At 37.9% G+C, this 19,978-nt stretch overlaps 2 protein-coding genes across 4 annotated transcripts in view; one reads left to right on the top strand and one right to left on the bottom strand.

The window, feature by feature from the left end:
- The window catches only part of FAM227B (family with sequence similarity 227 member B), a 121,586-nt gene extending 108,441 nt beyond the window's left edge, over window positions 1–13,145 (top strand). Inside the window, exons 11-12 of the transcript XR_005862516.1 lie at window positions 4,981–5,043; window positions 7,280–13,145. The gene's annotated coding sequence lies outside the window, so the exon portion shown is untranslated. The remainder of the gene's footprint in view (window positions 1–4,980; window positions 5,044–7,279) is intronic.
- GALK2 (galactokinase 2) overlaps window positions 1–19,926 on the bottom strand; it is a 48,558-nt gene extending 28,632 nt beyond the window's left edge. For 2 of the 3 annotated variants that reach the window (NM_001030557.2, XM_040706395.2), the window contains exons 1-5: window positions 19,842–19,926; window positions 17,546–17,634; window positions 16,277–16,400; window positions 11,705–11,795; window positions 8,774–8,920 (exon numbers count right to left, since the gene is read on the bottom strand). In NM_001030557.2, coding sequence (NP_001025728.2) covers window positions 8,774–8,920; window positions 11,705–11,795; window positions 16,277–16,400; window positions 17,546–17,634; window positions 19,842–19,894 — 504 coding nt within the window. In that variant the 5' untranslated portion in view covers window positions 19,895–19,926. The remainder of the gene's footprint in view (window positions 1–8,773; window positions 8,921–11,704; window positions 11,796–16,276; window positions 16,401–17,545; window positions 17,635–19,841) is intronic. The other variant, XM_040706394.2, reaches the window with a different exon arrangement.
- Between the last annotated feature and the right edge of the window lie 52 nt (window positions 19,927–19,978).

Genomic DNA, 19,978 nt, shown 5'->3' with positions numbered 1-19,978 from the left:
CAGTAGCTAGGCGTGCATGACCTTCTTTCCCCTGGTTGTACCACAGCTCCTGCAGAGTTAACTCGGCATTCTCACAGTCAGGTCTGGGGGAACTCACCCCAGGCTACACCACAGCACCATCTGCCAGGCAGTAGTTCAGAGGCAGCAGCCACTCCCCATTAGGGCTAACAGAACAACCACAACGCATATAAAATAAACAATTCAGTTCCTATTGAATTCTGCTGTAGCAGGAATAGGTCCTGATCAGTTGTTCTTGTAGAGCTAGGGAAAAGCAGACATTTCTTCTTCATGAGGTACTACAAGGAATACTATTGAAAGATTAAACCCCATCTGCACGCATACTATACTTCCATCTCATGTATCTTCTATATGTGAGGTCAATTTCTGCTAACCACAAAATATAAATAGTTCTGTGCACCTACGACTCACGAGCATGATCTTCCCATCCCTCAAGCACTATTTCAAAAACACTAATAAATCCTAATTTAAGCCTTCATAGAATTTTACATACTTTACCTTAAAAGCATTCCTATAATTCCTGTTATCTTCAATTTAGACACAGTACAGATATTTACATGATATATTCAAAGTCCTGTGAATCAGTCACAAAGCTGAAATAAGAATTCAAAAGCCTCCCTACTTCCAGTATTGCAGCTTATTTCTCTAAAGAATACGATATCAGGGAAACGTCTGCTGGTTGGGCTTCAAATCTTTTAAAGGTGACAGTAATGAAAAGTGAAATAAAAAGATACTGAAATCAAAGTACAGTTGGGTCTGAATAGCAGCATTGCAACTAAAAACAAATGACTTAATTCATCAGATGAATCAAAAATTCCTTGTCCCAACTGTTCTGGGATCCATATGCTACTGCCCTCTGGATTTATTATTCTCCCAGGAAAGTTGTTGTAACAAGACAGGCTAGACCAGAACTTCATTTGTGAATAATATATATCATGTAGACAATAAATCCCAAGCTGTCACCTACACTATTTAACAAGCAAAGCAATATATTTAACGTACCTTTCCTATTTCCCTCCCAAACCCTAACACTGGCCAAGAAGTATAACATAATGCTCCTGAGTTAGTAGCAGGTTTCCAGTTAGCTAAAATTAATTTAAAACCTTGTTTGAGGATAAAAATATAGACAAATATAGCATATGTTAACATAAAAAAACCCACAGTGGATCAGAGCAAATCCACATCTAGTTCAGTATTTTGTATCTGAAAGTGGGCTCTTGGTATTGAGCAAAGGCCAAGTGTAGAAGACATTTCCCCAGTGCCTGATTTTTTGATAAACAGCTTCCTGAGCTGAACGTGAGATCTGTACTCTCAGTAACAGTGATGGATTTCTTATTTATGAACTTGTCCAGACTCTGCTCTAACCCATCCAAAGTTTTCCCATGTGGAACATCCAGACTTCCTCAACTCAGGTAAAGAAGCATCTCCTTTTGTCGATGCTGAACATGCTCCTGGCTAGCTTCATTTGAACTCTGGCTCTTACAGTGTGAGAGACAATGAACAATTGGTTCCTATCCACTACATCAGTTGCGTTAATCATTTTATGGACTCCTCTCACCTCTTTTTAAAGCACAATCTTTCAAAGATTTCTAGCTTGCTTTTATTGAGGTCATTCTGTACCTGTAATCATCCACGTGGCTTTTCCCTCAACTTTTTTTCAGGTTTATTATCTTGGTTTCTAAGAAAGAACAGAGGCAGACTTCCAGTTTTCCTAAAACTATCTGAGACAAAATTTCACTGCACCTTTGCAATTTTTATGTGGCAAACGAGCGATTATGCAGCCTCAGCCAGTGCAGTACTATTACTGCACCTCTTTCACTGAGCTTGTGACCATGTCAGTCACTACTGTGCAAAGTCCCTTTGCCTATACCTGCTGTGCGCACTTAAATATCGAGCTGTTTTGTACAGTTGGTCTGAACACGTGAGAAGGGATGAGCAGAACATGGCAGCAGTAGTAGCTGGTAGTGATTTTGCAATCTCCCTGCTGATCTGTAAGGAAACACGAAATATTGCAACTTTTGAAGCCAGACCCAATATGATACACACAAACACAAGCAGTACTTTTCTATCTGTTGGCAAGTACATATGCCAGATTGGCTGTGTGAGTGGGGAATGTTTAGTATCAGTGAGTTACATGAGGTACTAAGCTTAACATTTCTGCTGCTTATCCAACATAAAAGATGCAGCACATTAAATGAGAATATGCTTAACTAAAACAATAAAAAGCAACAACAGTCAGAGTAGAGTCACAGTGCATACTTTACACTCACTTGCCCGATAAGCCACTAAGCATTAAGATATATTTAAAGCAATAATCTATTTAAGGAAGCTGCTGTCTCTCAAGAGTTTCAAAACTGAACTGTTAGGTTTTAGACAACTTCAGTCGGAGCCTTTGGAAAAAGTGAAAACTAACAATATATAAAACGTATCTTTCTCAGGCCGTTCCCTTCTTCATTCTTTTCAGAAGCTTAATTCTAAATTATGCTCAGAATGTATCCTATTGCAGGAGGCAGCAGTTACAAGTTTGTCTATCAGGCAACTGGCTCCCATGTGCAGGCCTAGGCTAGCCTTTGATCTAAGAGCTCTACTACCTACCTCTGCTTTTTGTTTGAAACAATTTAAGGTTCTCCCTGATAAGGAGCAAGTCAATCTTGGGTTACAAGGAAAGAAATTACTACCACTTAAACCTGTTTTATCTTTGAGCCACAAGATTTCCTATCCAGCACGCAGAAAGTCTATCTAGGAAATCATATTAGTGGGGATATAACTTAGTCTGACAAAGAAGGGTTATGATTTTTTACTATTAGTTGCCTTATGTGTAGTTACTCTAGACAGAGAGATTACTTGTAATAAGAACTCACCAATAGCTCTGCATTATGTTAGTTTCTTTGTTTTTCTAATGGGAAAAGTGGATTGTCAGTAAAATGATACTTTTCACTAGTGTGTATTTTTCTCCGCATGTTTACTTTTCAGTATGAAACACCTAACATTCAGGTTTTAATTTTCAACTGAGTATTTCAAAAATGCTGAAGAACTGATAAAGAGTATTTTTCTGACTATTTCCAGGCACGATCCAACATTGTATTATGTTTGACCATCCAGCTGTGTGATAACTTACAAACCACCCAATACAGCTTGCTTGATTCTCTGCTACCCCGTAATTTAGTTTAGTTTGTTTCAGTTTGATGCTATTAATAATGACTACGAATGCCTAAACGCTGTTCAGGTATAAAATGTGTAATAAAAATTAATAAAATTCACTTACAACCATTTTCCTAAAAATAGAATCCTCCTAAAGAATTATCTGAGAACAGATAAGGGAGTTTCAACTTTAATAGTCCCCTTGCTCCCAAAGAGGCCAAGGGCCAACTGATCTGATTTTCACTCAGTGCAATGGGTCTGGACAGTATGTAAACTGTGACAGAATTTGTCCCTATATAACTGTCACTGTCAATATGTTCCATACGAGTGATCAATCCCTTTCAATCTCACACAGACCTTTAAAGAAGTAAACTTGTGTAAGATTAAACCCCTTAAAAGAGTAAGACAATTAGTGAGTAGGAGACAGGCAAATATTTGTTAGTAAAACAGAATTAGTGTTGCTTAGTACTTTTTTGGAACAGCTTATCCTACATTACACAGAAACTTGATATATACAAACCCAGAATGACAGCAACCAAAATAAAGCAGCCTTCTCTATAAAATGATAGTATTAAATTACATCTACCTCAGTGATTTTGGTAAGTTCACTCCAGCCACAGTTAAACATGCTACATTTTCTATATGTAACAAGACAGGAATCGTGATTGCTAATCTTTAAAATGAAAGACCAATTTTCTTCCTGTTACAAAGTTTACAATTCATGAAGGGAAGCTCTATGAAGAAAACACATTTGAGAGTTGTTTTTAGACTGACATTTTCAGTCACCAAAAAAATCAATTCAGCGAGCAAATTTAACTAATTTGATATTTCAGTATCTATTGAGCCAAAACTCCTGTATGTACATTTGGTTTCTCTGTGGCAATACAGTAATGGCTCTCCAATGCACATTGATTAATATTTTGTCTGGCTTCATCTGAAAAGTCATTCTGCTAATGGTGTAATGAACACCATTTCAATGTAAGGAAACATTCTTTGTCACTTAAGGCATATTTAAAGTCAAGTGAGATATGATATTTTTTTCAGTCTTTGCATGTTTTATTTGTATATATATGCATGAAAATACCTTCTGAAATATACGGCACTGTTTCATTTATTATAGAATGATGTTCCAATTCTGAGGTTATTTCTACTACCAGGAATGTCCTTACTTTTAATATCTGGTCTTGACTAGGAATAGCCTGCTAGAAGTTACCATCTGCTTCCAGTTCGCATACAAAATCCCAATTAGCTAAAGTTCATATATGTTTTCCAAGGTAATTGTGCATACTTTTTTTCAGAAATAGGAAAGTATTTGTCAGATAGCATCTGAACGTCCTCATAACCACAGCAATCTTCGTTTGACTTTGTCTGCCCTCTAACATGCTCAAATAAAAGATTATCAATTTGGTTGATGAGAGATTACGGCCTTTGATTACCACTGTTATGAAGTACTCTGTTTCCCCTTGATTACAAACACACAGAGTCAAATTTAACAAAGAACCCTGATTTTTAAGTCCATAGGGAGAATAGATCTTTAGCATTTATCAGCATTACCAGTGCTTTGAAATACAGCAGCTAGGTACCATTTTCTGTGTAAGCAAATTGAGTTTCTTATAGAAATAACCTCAGTAGGGATTTATCAAACATTTTTGGTGCAGCAACATTATAAAATGATCCTAATCAGAATTACCAGCACACATTATTGACTTCAAAGTCACACTCTTGATATGAATATTCAGAGATTTTCTTGTTAAATACATAGATATTAAAGCCTTATTGGGCATCAGAAAAATTATTGTATCCTTCCTTTATTGTACACAGGTTTCAGAAACAAGACAGAGCTGATGGCCATTCTTCTCCCACTGAAATCAATGACATTACCAGGTAATCTAACTAGCTGTTTAAATACACGTCCATGTTGAGTATTTTGAAAATCCCACACTCCAACTAGTTAACTTCCTATACTCAACGTTTTACATTAAATTTAATAAACCTTATTTAGTTTTGATGTATTTTTTGCAATCAGTATGTGCATAGCTGCCCAGGCTTGAGCAACAGAAAAGAAATATTAGGGTGCCTGCAGAGAACTTAGGACCACAAGATTTAACATTTGGACAGCAACGCTATCATCACATCTTTCAAGTAAATCTAATTATTCAAAAGTACTAAATGATTTTCTGTACTCATTAGTTCCTACCATGAAACACAAAGCCGGGACAACTTAGAGCATTATTCTATTTCCTTTACAAAAAGTATCTTTTCCTGATGAAAAGTTATACAAAAGATTGATTTTGTAACAGTAAAATAAAAATCACTTTAAAATCAAATGCTAATACTGAGCATTGCCATTCTTTAAGTGGTGCCAGCAGTCTCAGACTGGTGTCCTGTTTGAAGAAGGAAAATGGATTCTTTTTCAAGATCGCATTCTAAATTTTCCATCTTGCTGTTTGAATGCTGTTGCACTGCTGCAACTGGTTAGCGCTGCACATCTGGCTGAATTGTCTTAGACGAGTGTGTTCCCTAAACTATTGTGTATGTGTGCGATGGGTTTCTTAAAAAATACTGTATGCAGACTGAAACAATGCCCTATTGCAGACTGCTACACACAATAATTAGAGAGCGTGTTTTTTCCTGATTTTGTTTCCCATGTCAAAAAGCGCTATTTCTAAATTAAGCCACCATGAAATTCGAAGTATGTTTTTACAATATTTTTCGTGTTGGGGTTTGGTTTTTTTCAGGCCTCTTAATCTCCTAGGCCCAGACTTCACACTGAAAGTGTTATCTCATAAAATCTCTAAATTTCAACAACTTTTACTCTGCAGCTGCTATTTAAATCTTACATTTATCAGGGAAGAGAGCACATAACTCAAATATTCTAATAAAAATAGTTTCATAGAAGCAAAACAGATAAATTTTCCATTCAGTAAAAGGTCAATTTTTCATACTTTTGGCTACAGAAGCACTACCATTCAGCCAAATTTGATTCCAAAGCCAAAAGTTCTATGTCGTGCTGCTGTGGACCATAGTATTAAGATTTTGCAAAGTTCATCAGACTAATGAGGGGCAAAAAGCCAATCTTCTCTCATAAAACTACTAAGACAATACACCCCAATGCCCAAATGTTGTTACTTACAAATACTATTATTTACAACTTTTGAAAATATAAGTATCTGAAAATAAAGGTGAGGGGCAGAGGTAAAGTGATTATTTCTTCCATAAAAATAAGCAAACAAATATCCAGAGCCTTAAAATTGCAAGGGCCTGATTTGGTTTCTGGAATGCCCTCAATTCTGATCAGCTAAGAAGTCCGCTGCCACGGGGAGCTCCCAGCCAATACACAGACAGCATTCCTGGATCCTGCACAGGTTGCCTTTGACACCAGCACAGGATGCAGTAGGAACCGTAGAAGTCACCAGAGCACATTTTATGCTTCTGAGGGCTGACAGGCCTAGGCTGCTCTCATTTATACTCCCACAAGCACTGCCTTATACAGTGCAGTTCTGAACATAGGAAGTTCCATACAGACATGCGGAAGAACTTCTTTACAGTAAGGGTGATGGAGCACTGGAACACGCTGCCCAGAGAGGTGGTGGAATCTCCTTCTATGTCTACCTAAGCACACAAAACCTTGGATATGTTCTTGACTGCTCCTACGCTGACTACTGGGAATCCTCAATTGTAGATGAATTGCTCTCTTTTTCATCACAGGTGCAAAATATTTGGCTGCAGACAGCAGGAGTTCCTGGCAAAAATGTGGGATTGTGCCTCTTGTATAGCACCTTTTTCAACCAGCAAGCAAAAGAGATTTTGGGACACATGAGGAAAAGGAAAGACACTAAGTGTAGTCTCAGTCTCCCTTTTGTTCCTCTGCAAGTTTCTATAAAAATGCTGAAGAGAGTTTTGCACCTTTTTTTTTAGAACAAGTCTGACATAATTCTGCTGAGTACTCACAGGCCTTGGGTAAATTCAGCTCAAGATACACACTGTATCATTTATTCTCTGAAGAAAGCTCTGCAATATTTCTTGGAATAATGAAACCTGGCTTCTGGTTTTCCAGTTACAGATCTCTACTACATAGTAAAAGTTGGGCTTTCTAACCTCAGCTTTATGGACTTTGCAGATACCCAGTTTCTCTCAGAACACATGCTCTCCAGTGACTTTGATCAGGAGTTCCCAAGCTTAGATCATCTGGTTACCACCAGCAGAGATGCTGCTGACCTGTGATGTGACCACTTATGCAAAAGCAGAAGCTTCTTGGCAGGCCAGGTACACATGTATAAAAGAAGCACATCTGTCACCTCCAACCCTCTTCCTGCAAACCTCTCACCCATCAAACTGGGATCCCCAGTTGCATATCTTCACCTACCGTTGCACTGTGTCTCACCTCACAAACTACAGCCTTTGCTAAACGTCTAATCCCTTACTTACCTTTTGACCATACATAGCACCAACACCAAGCGAGGTGACAGTGACTGTGGCCACATTCTGCTTCTTGGAAAGCCACCCCACCTTATGATCCCTGCTTCATGCTGCCTTAGCCCTACTCGATACTTTCCTGAAGCACCCACGTTGAGCTGTGCAGTGTGAGTTGGAGAACTTAACACTGAGCAGGTTATTGGAGCTACAACCACACAGAGAAGCCAGCCACAACTGATAAGAAAAAACTTTCTGTGTGAAACTGTTTACCTTATGGCTTAGATAAGTGCTTGTACACAAGCACGGTTAACAGCTGCCATCATCATGTACCACTTTAAGTTGGCTTCGTACCATAATTTGGGAATTTCTGACTTACTTAGACAATAGGCAAAAATATGCATAACAGTCATATTTAGATCTGTTCTTTTCTCTTCCTGACAATGTTCTAATTTAAGATCCTAGTTTCACTTAACCAGACATTTTTACTGGAGAGAACTTCATTCCCATACAGCACTTTCAAGGACCATGACTCCTCCGAAATTTTTATGACATGAGCCAAATTCTGCTAGCACTTGTATTGGTAACAGGTCACATACTTGGGGTTTGTTTTTAGACTAATGTTTGTTTAAAAAAGTGAGGAATACATTTTGGATTATAAGCATGTTCATTCCAAAAAAACTGTGAAAAGAATAAGGAGAATCAGATGGAAGAATTTTACCTCTACTTTGTGCTGATTATATAATTTATCAAAAAAAAAAAAAGAAAAAAAAAAGAAGAAAAAAAAAAAGGCTGTTCCACAGGCCTCCAACAGATGCTGTGCTGTTAGAGCCATGAAAAGTCATTCAGGGAGAGGGTAAAGGCCTCGGGGGTGTGGTCCACATCCTCTAGCACATATATCCTCAGTCCTGGCCTGCAGATAGCACATCTGGTCCAGGCATGGACCTGATGGTTGGCCAAAACACAGGCTTACAATAATGCTCCTTTTTCAGCTTTAATGTAAGCCTGTTTTCTTGCCAAATTCAAATCCTGCCAAAATTTGGCCAAAGATGTTTGCTCAATTGTGCAATATCTTAAGTTTATATCCAACAACTCTTTGCAAAAACAATTGCATCGTGTTTTTAATGTTTACAGGCATTAACAATATTTAATTTTAAGTAGAATTTTACTGCTGACACTCTTGTGTTTTACAGTAAATTACCTTAGAGAGGGTTTTTCCATTAGCTTTTAGGGTCACGAGTCCTGCACAGCACACCAAAGCACTGGAGCTAGAAAGACCAGAACTTGGAGGGATGGTTCCATCTAGCAGACAATTCATTCCAGTTGGGTTATTAAGACCAAAATGTTCCTAACAATGAAAAAATAAACAATCTCAGTTTCAAGTACAGACAGGCTCAGGCTTGCAATTATCCGATACTTAGAAAGAGAATCTTACTGCTAAGTTGCTGGAACCAAGGACCTGCTTCTGGTATCTTCAAAATAAAGCAAAATTTTCATTCTATTCTTCAAGAACAAAGCCAATGGTAGGGCTTCAGCCAAAGGTATGTCTGCAATTCCTGTGCTCAAACATGTATGGGCTGACAGAACTGTACCCCAAGTAGAATTCAGGGTGGGCTAAATGTCCTAGAATTTACCAAGCTTCGTGGGTGGCTTTTACAGCACAGTACCAGAGATTACCTCTACTTTTGTCCTTTTCTCCTCAGCTCCTCACTTTATGCATCTCAAAGTGCGTAAAGTCCACTTCCTGCCTTACTTCTAATGCAGGCATGTGGTATTAGAGAGCCACATCATGCTCATCAGGAACCAGTAGCCATTTACCTGAGTTCAAAGCCAAATACTCCTATCTCCTGAGTTACCCATGGTACTGGCACTGAGAAAACCACAGTGGTACTTGAAAGATGGTATGCTTTGCAAGGAACCAGCAGTGATAGTATCTGTCGTGCTATTTCTAGAATAAATAGTGAAATATTTTTACATACATGATAAATTATCACAGATGATACAGTTAGCAGAGAAGTCATAAATCCTTGTGCACATATTTTTTAATTACTCATCAGTTACTTTTTTTTTTTTTTAATTTACCATAACTCTAAAATTTCACTCTTGTTACTTAGAAGAAAACATGCAAAATACATACAAAAAATATTTGAATATATATAGGGGAAATGTGAATAGATACATTCTGATACAGATTTATATGTTGATAAACTATGTTATAATAACCAGAAAAATACTGTCAGTGATCAGAGAAACAGCTGTGTTTCCATACAGAAATGCCCACCTTCAAAAGATCTCTCCTGAAATAACTTCAACCATAAATACCAAAGGTAGAGATCAGAAAACACAAAGCACGGCCTTTAATGTTTTCTGCTATCGCTTCAGATTAAAATATCCCTTTCTACACACAGAAGGGAATTCATACCTGAAATACTACTTCTGCCCTTCATGAAGAACACTAGACAGGCTTGTTCAAAAACAGAAAAAATGCTTGAGTAACCAGAAACTGATCCACAGTTTCTGGACTGTCTTGAATGTGAATCAGGCTTGCAAACTTATCACGCAATGTTTAAATAGAAAACGTACTTCAGTCTCAAAAATGAAAATGGACTTTGCCAAGTTCTGCAATAGTTCTGTCCCAAAAGGATAGCATGTTCAACTTAATATAAACAGATTATCCCGCCGGACCCTCTAAATACTTGTATTTCAGCGTTTCTTAAGTCTGTAACATTTGTGCTCGTTTTCTGCCAGCACTAGAGTCTGAAAACCTGCTTTGCAAATTAACCTTCAAGTATAAAAGTTTGTCCTTAGGAAACAAATCTCAGTAGCAGACTGCAAAACAAGTCAATTGGTCATGCTAGCCTTAATACAAGAAAAGATAAACTGCAAAGAAACTTAATCTGTATCTCTACCTCTAGAGTCAATGCAATTTAAATGCATATTACAAAATGGAGAATACTCATGTTACTGCAAACATAAGTAATTTATGGGGGGCAGGGACGTGCTAAACATGGTGGGGGGATCTATTTAGGAGCTGTGGATAACAATAAAGTGATTTGGTCCAAATACCTTCTTCTGAAGGTATAAGTGCCAGGTCTGATGCAGGCTTTTTTGGCTGTTTGCAGTGCTTATCTATTGGACCATCCTGTGGGGTAACTCAGATGGCCCACCTAGAGGCAAGTTTCAAAAGCACATTTTTCCATAATTTGAGCTGGCTGTGGAGACCTGACCTTGTCATCACTGTTTATCCCATCTGCCCCTCCAGAAAAGTCACTGGACTGACACTAGGTTGAGAAGTTACTGTTTTTTTTAACTCAAAGGGCCATGAATCACCTGCAAAAGACAGGTGAGATTTCTAAGAAGTCCCAGTTCTGAGTTCAGGCTGCCTCCCAGGACAATACTGACGATTAGCAGTTGGTTTCACAAGCAGTTCAGTCTTCAAGCCAGTCTGGAGACAGGCTAGCTCACAGAGGAGAAGATAAAGCTCAAGTGAGCAGACAGGAAAATGTCTGTCTGTTCACCGTTCCAGCCTTTACCGTACGCATGCCGTTTCCTGCATAGCTGTACACTTAACTCACTTAGGAAATTTTGAAATTCCCGTTCAGATTCCTCACCGTAAGTCTTGAATAAGTAATGATTCTTACTGGATTATTCCTTCAGTATGCAGTTTATTTACTTTTATGATTTCTTTTGCCTACTGCATGAGTCAGCTTCACTCAGTTGCTGAGCATGAGTTGTAGGTTTCCAACATTAATGGAAATTAATTGCATTTTTTAAAATGTTTCCATGGGAGAAAAAGGACTAAAATATGACCTTTGAAGCCTCTGAACCTTTCAAAAGCAAACTTTAATTACGTGATTCCACTGGGAAACATTCTTCTTTACTCTAAAATATAGAAATGCCATCTTGATTCATGACTTTACTAAATAAGTAACTATTTGTTACCATAACGTATGTAATAAATATGAATACAGCATTCTGCAGTATTTTAAAACAAAACCACTCATATCTCCTCTTCAAATAATCGTATATTAAAATAAAGAGAGAATGCAAGGAAGTATGTTGAAGGTGAATAGATATGCTTTTCATATTTTACTTCTGTGTTAATTTCATAAGTTAAATGAATTTGGCTTACCTGAATACCCTTCAGTCCACACAAGAAGTAGTTATGCCACTGAGGTTTGCTTTTGTTAATCTGAATGTTATTGACACTAGTACTGAAATCCCTGCAAAAACAGAAAAACCTTGTGGCTTTAACTTGTCAGTACCTTTCGAGTGAAAAAAACATGGCTTATTACTGCCACCTGCTGATGCACAAAAGCATTTCTATGTTAATCATTTGTTTCAGTAGAATATTGGGTTTTTCATACTGATCTTCACTAGTCAGTTCTAAAGTGTATTTTAGATAAAAGTATAAAATTTTCCTTAATATATACACATTTTTGACATAAATTCAGAAAATTGCCCTTAGCACCCTTAGTCAAGGCAGCATGCCGTCCATCACATTTGTATAAGTGCTCTTGAATCTCTTTGAGAAATATAAATCTAAGTAATCACTTCTGTCAATCCTAGAATAGAGATAAATATTCTTCAGGCTTTCTTGTGATCCCTGCTCAGGAATTCATCTTCATTTGCTTTGAATGACAGGTCACTAAAACAGGCATAGTGCTGCAAAATTCTATTATGTATGTTACAGGATTTAATTAAAATAATAGTTTATCCATTTCCAGGATTTTTTATCTATCTCCAGGATAATGCTGATAATGGTTTTCCTACTGAATTTTGAAATAATGAAAGTGTTAAGATGGTAAACTTGAATGTCTCTAAAGGAACCAATGCTACAGATAGGTTCTCTGGAAATGTACATGGAGTGATGTGCAGAAGCCTTGGAGATACGTGCATTAATCATCACAAAAGGCAGACTGTTTACAAGTCTATATTGTCAAACACCCAATAACTGTATCTACCTGAAGCCAGTGCAGCAGATGTCCAACAGAGAAAAAGTAAAGGCACTGAGAATGTCAGAAAAAGCTAAAAAAAATTATGCACACCTGGCAGGCTGCAATTTTTGTGTTCATGTAAACGTACAGTCTAATGCTAGCTATGTATTGCCAGCATACAACCTACAGATCTTACACTTCAAGTATCAACTTAGAGTGACCACTTTGCTGCTTATATATTCAATTTCAATATTCAGTATGGTACAAAGCTATCAGAGATTGCTGTACAGTTTAATAAGTTGCTCTTTTTCAATCGGAATGGTTCAGAATAGTGCCACTTACAGGACTTCATCAACAGTGCAGCACTGAAGAGTTGTACAAAGATAAGTGCAAATTATTGGTGATTGCAATGTAATAGGAAAGATCTGAAAATGAGTGTTAAGATTACAATACAAGTAAAGTTCAAGAACAGCTGTAAATTCTTCCAGTTTTGATTCATGTGTTTGGAACAGTCTTCCAGATAATTAAAAAAGAAATACTGTTTTTCTTATAGCTTTTAAACAAAATGAAAGAAACAAAGTACAGTAAAATATGATTGTCAAAATTCATGAAGAATAAAATAATCCTATGCTTGCTTATGCTTGTTTTACACAGTAATGGTTATTTTTAAAAAGCAAAGATGATGGAAAACAATGTGTAGGAGTGATTAAAAGAAAATGAATTTTAAGTCCTCTTTTCCTTGAAAAAGAGTTGTAAAATATTTTATCGACATAATTATTTTTATACAATCAGACAAAGTTAAGCCTAAATGAAAAAAAAAAAAAAGACATATACAATGGGATATAGCTGCTGGTTCTCTAGATAAATTAAAATAATGACATCTTAAAATGCATTTTGCATATTTCTGAAATCTTCTCACACAGAAAAAGAAAGGAAAGTTGGCTTTGAATTTGGCACGTTTCACATGCACATAATTCATACAAACACAGGATGTGGAACTGGCCAAGTCCCCAGAATGCTTAAGTCTATTTTTTTGTTATCACATTCAATTTGTTATAAAAACTCATTCCTAAATGTCCAAGCTTTATCTTAAATCAGTAAATCTTCAATCCCACCTTTTATCCTCATACTGGCAGGTAGGCAGCTTGACATAAGCACTTGGTAAAAAAAAGAAAAAAAGTAAGCAAAATTTACCATTAAGGTAAAAATATTCTGATATGGTTTATTCCACACCTTGTTTTCCATGGGGATCCCCTCCTCCAGTGCTAGATAGAAACATTTAATTGGTCTGCATAATTAGAAGAGATCGTTTTTTTAAGTAATGTGAAAAAAACATGTGAGTGATGTGTTCTTCCTTCCTTGATAAGTAATTAATCCTTACTACTGAAGACCAATTTGGCATTTTCTCACAGACCCTCAATGTTTTGTAGATTTTTTCGTTTATCTGACCTGTTAAAGAAGATTCTCAGGTCACGCTATGAGACGGATACTCACGGATAATTATCACGCTTTGATACTTCTGAAAGCATTTTGTACGTGTATTTCTCAATTAAAAAGATGCTGTGTGAAAGGAAGGTACCCAGAATTTCAAAAGTCTTTAACTTTTGAATAGCATTTTAATCTAAATAATATTTAACAATAATTTGATCAGTTGGGATGCTTCATGACAAAAAACAAACACAACAGTGCTTTGTTTTTCCTAAAGTTAACACGAGCTATGGGAGTGAATGAGGGCTACAGAAGTGTTACACATTTTACTAGTACAAAAACAAGAATGAAATAGATAACAGTGATTTTACAGAGGCTTATGGTTGGTCCTCGTCAGTGGAAGGTATTCACCACAGGTTTATGCCAGTGCAACAGTCTGGGGAAAAGATACCCTGTCAACAATTTTGTTATATGATGTAACATTACAAGTGTTGAAAAATATTTGTTATGAAATTATGGGCATGTTTTCACTTTGTTTTTAAGCAACAGTGTCTCAACAAAAGAGAGAATGCATAATGCCATATTCTGAAACCTCTTCTTGGCTTATGGTTTAAAATGTATGATTTCAAACTGAAACAAAAGCAGATATATAAAAATAGTGACCGTGCAGACAATTTGAATACAAAGGCTGTAATTCTAGATGTGTTAGCCCTGGGTTAACTTTTTGTGTGAGTGCATTACAATTCAACTCACTAAAATGACAGAAAATTAGCCAGGCAAAAAAAATGGGTGAGTAGTGCACTTTATCCTAAGGTCAGACAAGTACTACACCTGGTAAAAGGCAGAGGGTGTATCAATGTTGGAAGTGTAGACAAAGAAATTAGGGATAAAATAAACAAAGCCAGGGCATTCCCACTTGGGAGTGGCAAACTCTTAATTCAGCCCAATCATATTGTGAAAATATACTCCACAAAGTGAGGGTAAAGTATTTGAATATTTATACATTGTATGGAAGTGAAAATTCCTTTTAACTGCTTGACTTGCAAGAGGCAGCTCAGAACATATTTTTATAAGATTTGAGCTTTAAGCAGGAATATATACTTAACTATTTGCCACTCTTGGCACTGTGCTCCTGTCCCTGTGCTGCCATACGCTTTCAAGGAGTCATTTGCTATTGGCTTAAACCAATGAAGCCGGTGCTGATTTGATTTTTGCAAAATGCCCATGAAATTTCATGTGGATGAATGACCCGATCTGAACTATCAAGCAACCACACAAATATCAGTTCATTTAAAAAGAAGGAGGTTGAAAAATGCAGCTAGAACTGAAAGGAATGGCAGGAATATTTCCATATGTTCAGTACTTGTGAGCACATATCTGGAATACTCTCTCCAGTTCGGGGGCTTCCCAATAAGAGGAAGACACTGGTAAATTGTAGAGCATAAGGCCATCATGGTGGTTACAAATGTACTGTAGCACATCAGTTATAAAAAGAGGTGAGGACAGCTGGTTTTATTCAGTCCGCAAAAACAAATTATACTGGATAACCTAATTTGTGTCTTTGACCACCCATCACATGGCTCCACAGAAGATAAAACCAAACTCTTCTCAGACATATATGGAGAAATGATGTAACAGACAAACTGCAGCAAGAAAAAAATACAATTAGACATGAAAATACTCTTCATAACAAGGGCATCCAAACTGAAGAACAGGATGCTCAAAGAGTTTATGGAGTTTCTACCTTTGGAGATATTCAAAACTTAAATTAGCAGTGCTCTGAACTACCTGCTGTAACTTTTCAGTCAGCCACAGATTGGACCAGCTGATCTCCAAAGGGCCCATAAAACCTAAATTATTCGATGATTCTGTGTACAAGCAGATGTGGAAGAAATGGAAGAGGGAATACAGTGTCTTTGCTCCAGGATCATTGCTAAAGCCCTCGTGTTGTGAAAATACAGCCCCAGGTTCTCCAGAGCAAGGGAGTGTTAGCTTATATATGCAGTAATTGATTACAAAACATTTCACTCCCTTCCCCAGGAGAAACTGAACTGCTGCCAGTAGAGAAGGTTACATCAAGAAAGATGAGCTAACAGAGGAGAGGGTTGCACTTCCAGTGTGATTGAAAATGAGTGGGAGACAGGAGCAGTGAACGTATTGCTCTAAACTAATATGTACAGCGTTGATAGAATTGGATTCCATTTGATTGTATCATTCCATGTACACAATTAAACTCCATATTGCAATCTAAGTTTGTCAGAACTGTGAAAAGTTCACCTATGATACACTTGCATAAAGAGGTTCATAAAGAATAGTGAATAAACAAAGCAATTACTTACAAGTACGAAGAATTTATATTGGCCAATTGCACAACTTCAGTCTTTACAGGTTCTACTGCAATCAAGATATCCTGTTCTATAGCCATAGGGAGCACGGCGTAACCACAGTAGTCTATGTGTTCTCCTACCAAAGAGACAGAGAATTTAAGATATTTTTGCATAAGTCTTTATAGAGTAACAGAAACAGGGCTTGTATAGACCTCAGTCTTGTTTACTGTATTAGACAACTTCTGTGTGTAGTCTCCATTCTTACTATTTAAAGTACATCTGATAGTTTGGGGTATATTTCCTCCATTTTGTATTTCCACACAAAGACTTTGCTCTTTAGTGACTTTATCTATTTATCTACTTTATCTATTGCATCTATTTACAAATCTTCATTTTCTAACATTGGGTTATGAAAATTAAAGAACTCTACAAATAATATTGTTCAGAATGAGAACAACTACATTTTTTGTACACTTCTGTGTCAGTATGAAAAAATAATTCTAATTGGTGACATTTAACTGATGACTGGAAGAGATAAAGGCGGTACACGACTTCCCATATGTGGTTTCCTGTGCACGTGTGGCAGATTCATTAGCAGCAGGATAAAGCTAGTGGAGGCCTTTCTTTCCATAAAATTTCTGAACTTTTTTCCAAGAAAATTACAGTTATATTTAAATAATAACTAACACAGATACGTACAACACACAAGGTAGCATTCAGACAAGAAATGCACGTAGTGAACATCTGCCTTTATGAACAAGACAGCTAACATATACTGTTTAGGTTTACATGGAACACCAAGATAAAAATTATCATTAGTTACACAAAGGACTAATTAATTTTAAAGCTCTGTTTTCTGAAGTTCTTTAACTTACGAAGTCTTCAAATGTATATGGTTACTTTATAAATATACAAGAAATTGAGCTCTAGGGAAAGCAAAAACCTAACATGAATAGAGAAACTTAAAGAAAATGAGGCTGCCATAGAAACACAGGTAAGTTTTAGATAAATAATAATAGTGTCTCTCCAGGCAGCCAGTGAATCACAACCAGCTGTTTTGTGGATACATCTCTATGGCTGAGTGGAAAAGAGATCACGGCAGAATCATTTCATGCCTTATCAGATGCATTGTTGTTTGGCTGGTTGTATGTGGTAACTGAAGTTACTTAAGCAACTTATCTAGGAAAAAAAACAACAACATTATTTTAGATGATATGTTTTAAGTTACAATACTTCTGTGATGGCAGATAAAATAACAAAAGATTAATATTGCTCCTTTACCTATTAAGTTGACTCGCCCTGGTGCACGAACATAAAACTTGGGAGCTGATCCAAATTTTGCTATAAAACTCTCCTTCAGCTTCAGCAATCTGAAAGGCAAGTTGGAAACTTTCAGAGGGACGATATTTGGATAAAAGGCAGGAAGTCTACGGTCTAAATTGTGTTCTGAAGTAAATTTGATTCAACTTTTTGAAGTACATGGAATTTTTTCTGTTATATCAGGAGCAACATTGTTGTTTATTCCTGCTCTTCACCTAACATTGTGACAGAGATGACTGTATTTAGAAAACAATATCCTAGTTAGTAAGAAATTTGTTTTAAAATACAAGTAATCATAAACTAATTCAGGAGTTAGATATCCAAAGGTGACTATTGCTTGTTTGTCCTCTTGAAGAGGATGGAAGGGGCTTGGCTTTACTTAGTCCTGTCTAGGTTGTCTCTAGCCAGAGTCAGAGTAGGTTGTTGCTTGTAGCAATAAAACATCATCACCTTCACCTACTTTTCCTATGCCACAGCTCTCTATAACTATTTTATACAGCAGTCTGGCAGCGTGGATTGATGGCTCATAGGTGGCATCAGGGCTTGTCACGTGAACAAACAGATGCACTCTTTTCAGAGGTGGATCTGATCACAACAGGTCTCAGCAAGATTTTCTTCTACGTTTTGACTTTTTCAAACTTCATAACAACTCTGTACCATTCCAGTACCAATACACATACACAGAACTCAAATTCCACACCCCTGATTATCCCTGTGACTTATTCAAACAGTGTTGACTCTACAATTTTACAGCAACAGAAGGTTCTTCAGATTGTCCGTTTAGAAGTTCTGGATGCATCAAAATTCCAGAACAGAGATTTGAAATATTGTTGTCTCTTCATGAGACTGTAAAGATATTTAACTTCCACTCAGTGTTTACAAGCTTGGGATGCTTCCGCGTGTCATGCAGGAATAGTGGGTAGAAAGAGACAGAGATGGAATTAAGCTGTTACCTTACTGAGGCATAAGTGATTTGATGTTATGGTGCACTTCAGAACTACCTTAATGCAATTTAGCTTACGCTCTAACTCATTAACTTTCATTAATGTAAGCTAGACACTAAAATGATAAAGCAGTAAGACGACAAGAAAACTACTCATTAGAACAGGTCTTACCCTAGTGACTTTAAAGCACATAGCATTTGTTTAGTTACTTTTTTTGTGTACTAACAAAAATCCATTAACAGGAACTTCTACATTCAGATTAAAACTAGAATTGGATGCCTGGTCAGTGCAAAGATAAGAAAGAAGACAGCAATGAGAAACAGATGCTACAAATTTCACAGTCAATTATTTAGTCTGTACTTGTTTGTCAAAGCTGTGTTATTGTCCCAGTATATATATTCAAATGTTTTCTAAGATTTCTCTGGGTGGAAAGCTACAAAATATTTGCTGTGAACTTTCAAACATCTTTCTGCACTGTTCTGCCTTGGAACCCAGCAACAAAACTGTGTTCCCTCTTTGGTTTGCTTACGATCTTCCCTAATATTGACTAGTTTATCACTTCCAATTAACAGATGCAATTCCTGCTATTTCACTGTACAATCCCTTTTTCTAAATCACATGAATGATAATGTTGTAGTTCATGGTAAAATGCTGGCAGAATTCTAGATGTTATTCTCTCAGTATGCTTGTTTCACAGGTATGTTTACAGTGGTATTAGCACCAAGCAGAGCAGCCATGGGGGTACATTTATCTGAGTGCTGACTGATCTTGGTTTTTTAATGTGGGTTTTACAACCACTCGTGAAAGGCCATTCCCGGGCTTCGGCCTTGCTGTTGCAACACGCAAGCTGCAGTGTAAGCACCTATCAGAAGTGTTAAGCAAACGCATCCCTCACAGCTTCACACGTTCAACTCTGGAAATGCTGAACTGCCTTCCACGTGATTCACACTGAGATAGCGCAATCTGATGCCGGGATAAGCGCTGTCCCCAAATCCCTATTAGTGTCAGGAGGGTGATTTCCCTCCTCCCGCAGCAGCACGGCCGGGCGCAGCAGGCAACCAGCCCGCTGAAAAGGCTTACGTGGCCGCAGCCCCGGGACTCCGCGCGGCCCGCTGCCGCCCGCCGACGGCCACACAGCCCGGCTGCCCCCGGGCTCCGCCGCGCTGAGGCGGACGACACAACCGGCCGCGCCCCGCTCTCCCCTCACGCAAACCGCGGACCGCCCGCCGACCGACCGCCCGCCCCCGTTACGGACGCGGCCTCGCGCTGCGGGCGGGAAGCGGGATCGGGGCGGCCGATCGGCCAGCACCCACCTGGGCTGCTCCACCAGCTGCACCGGGACGGTGCTGGGGGCGTCTGCTGCCATGGCGACCCCTCCCCGAAGCCCCGGGCGGAGGCGGGCGGTCGCTGCGGCGGTCACGAGACAGACAGACACCGTCCTTCCGGGTGG

Source organism: Gallus gallus, chromosome 10 (genome assembly GCF_016699485.2).
Source record: "Gallus gallus isolate bGalGal1 chromosome 10, bGalGal1.mat.broiler.GRCg7b, whole genome shotgun sequence".
Classification (NCBI taxonomy): domain Eukaryota; kingdom Metazoa; phylum Chordata; class Aves; order Galliformes; family Phasianidae; genus Gallus; species Gallus gallus.
Note: the sequence above shows the minus strand (reverse complement) of the source record. Positions and strands in the feature narration are given on the sequence as shown.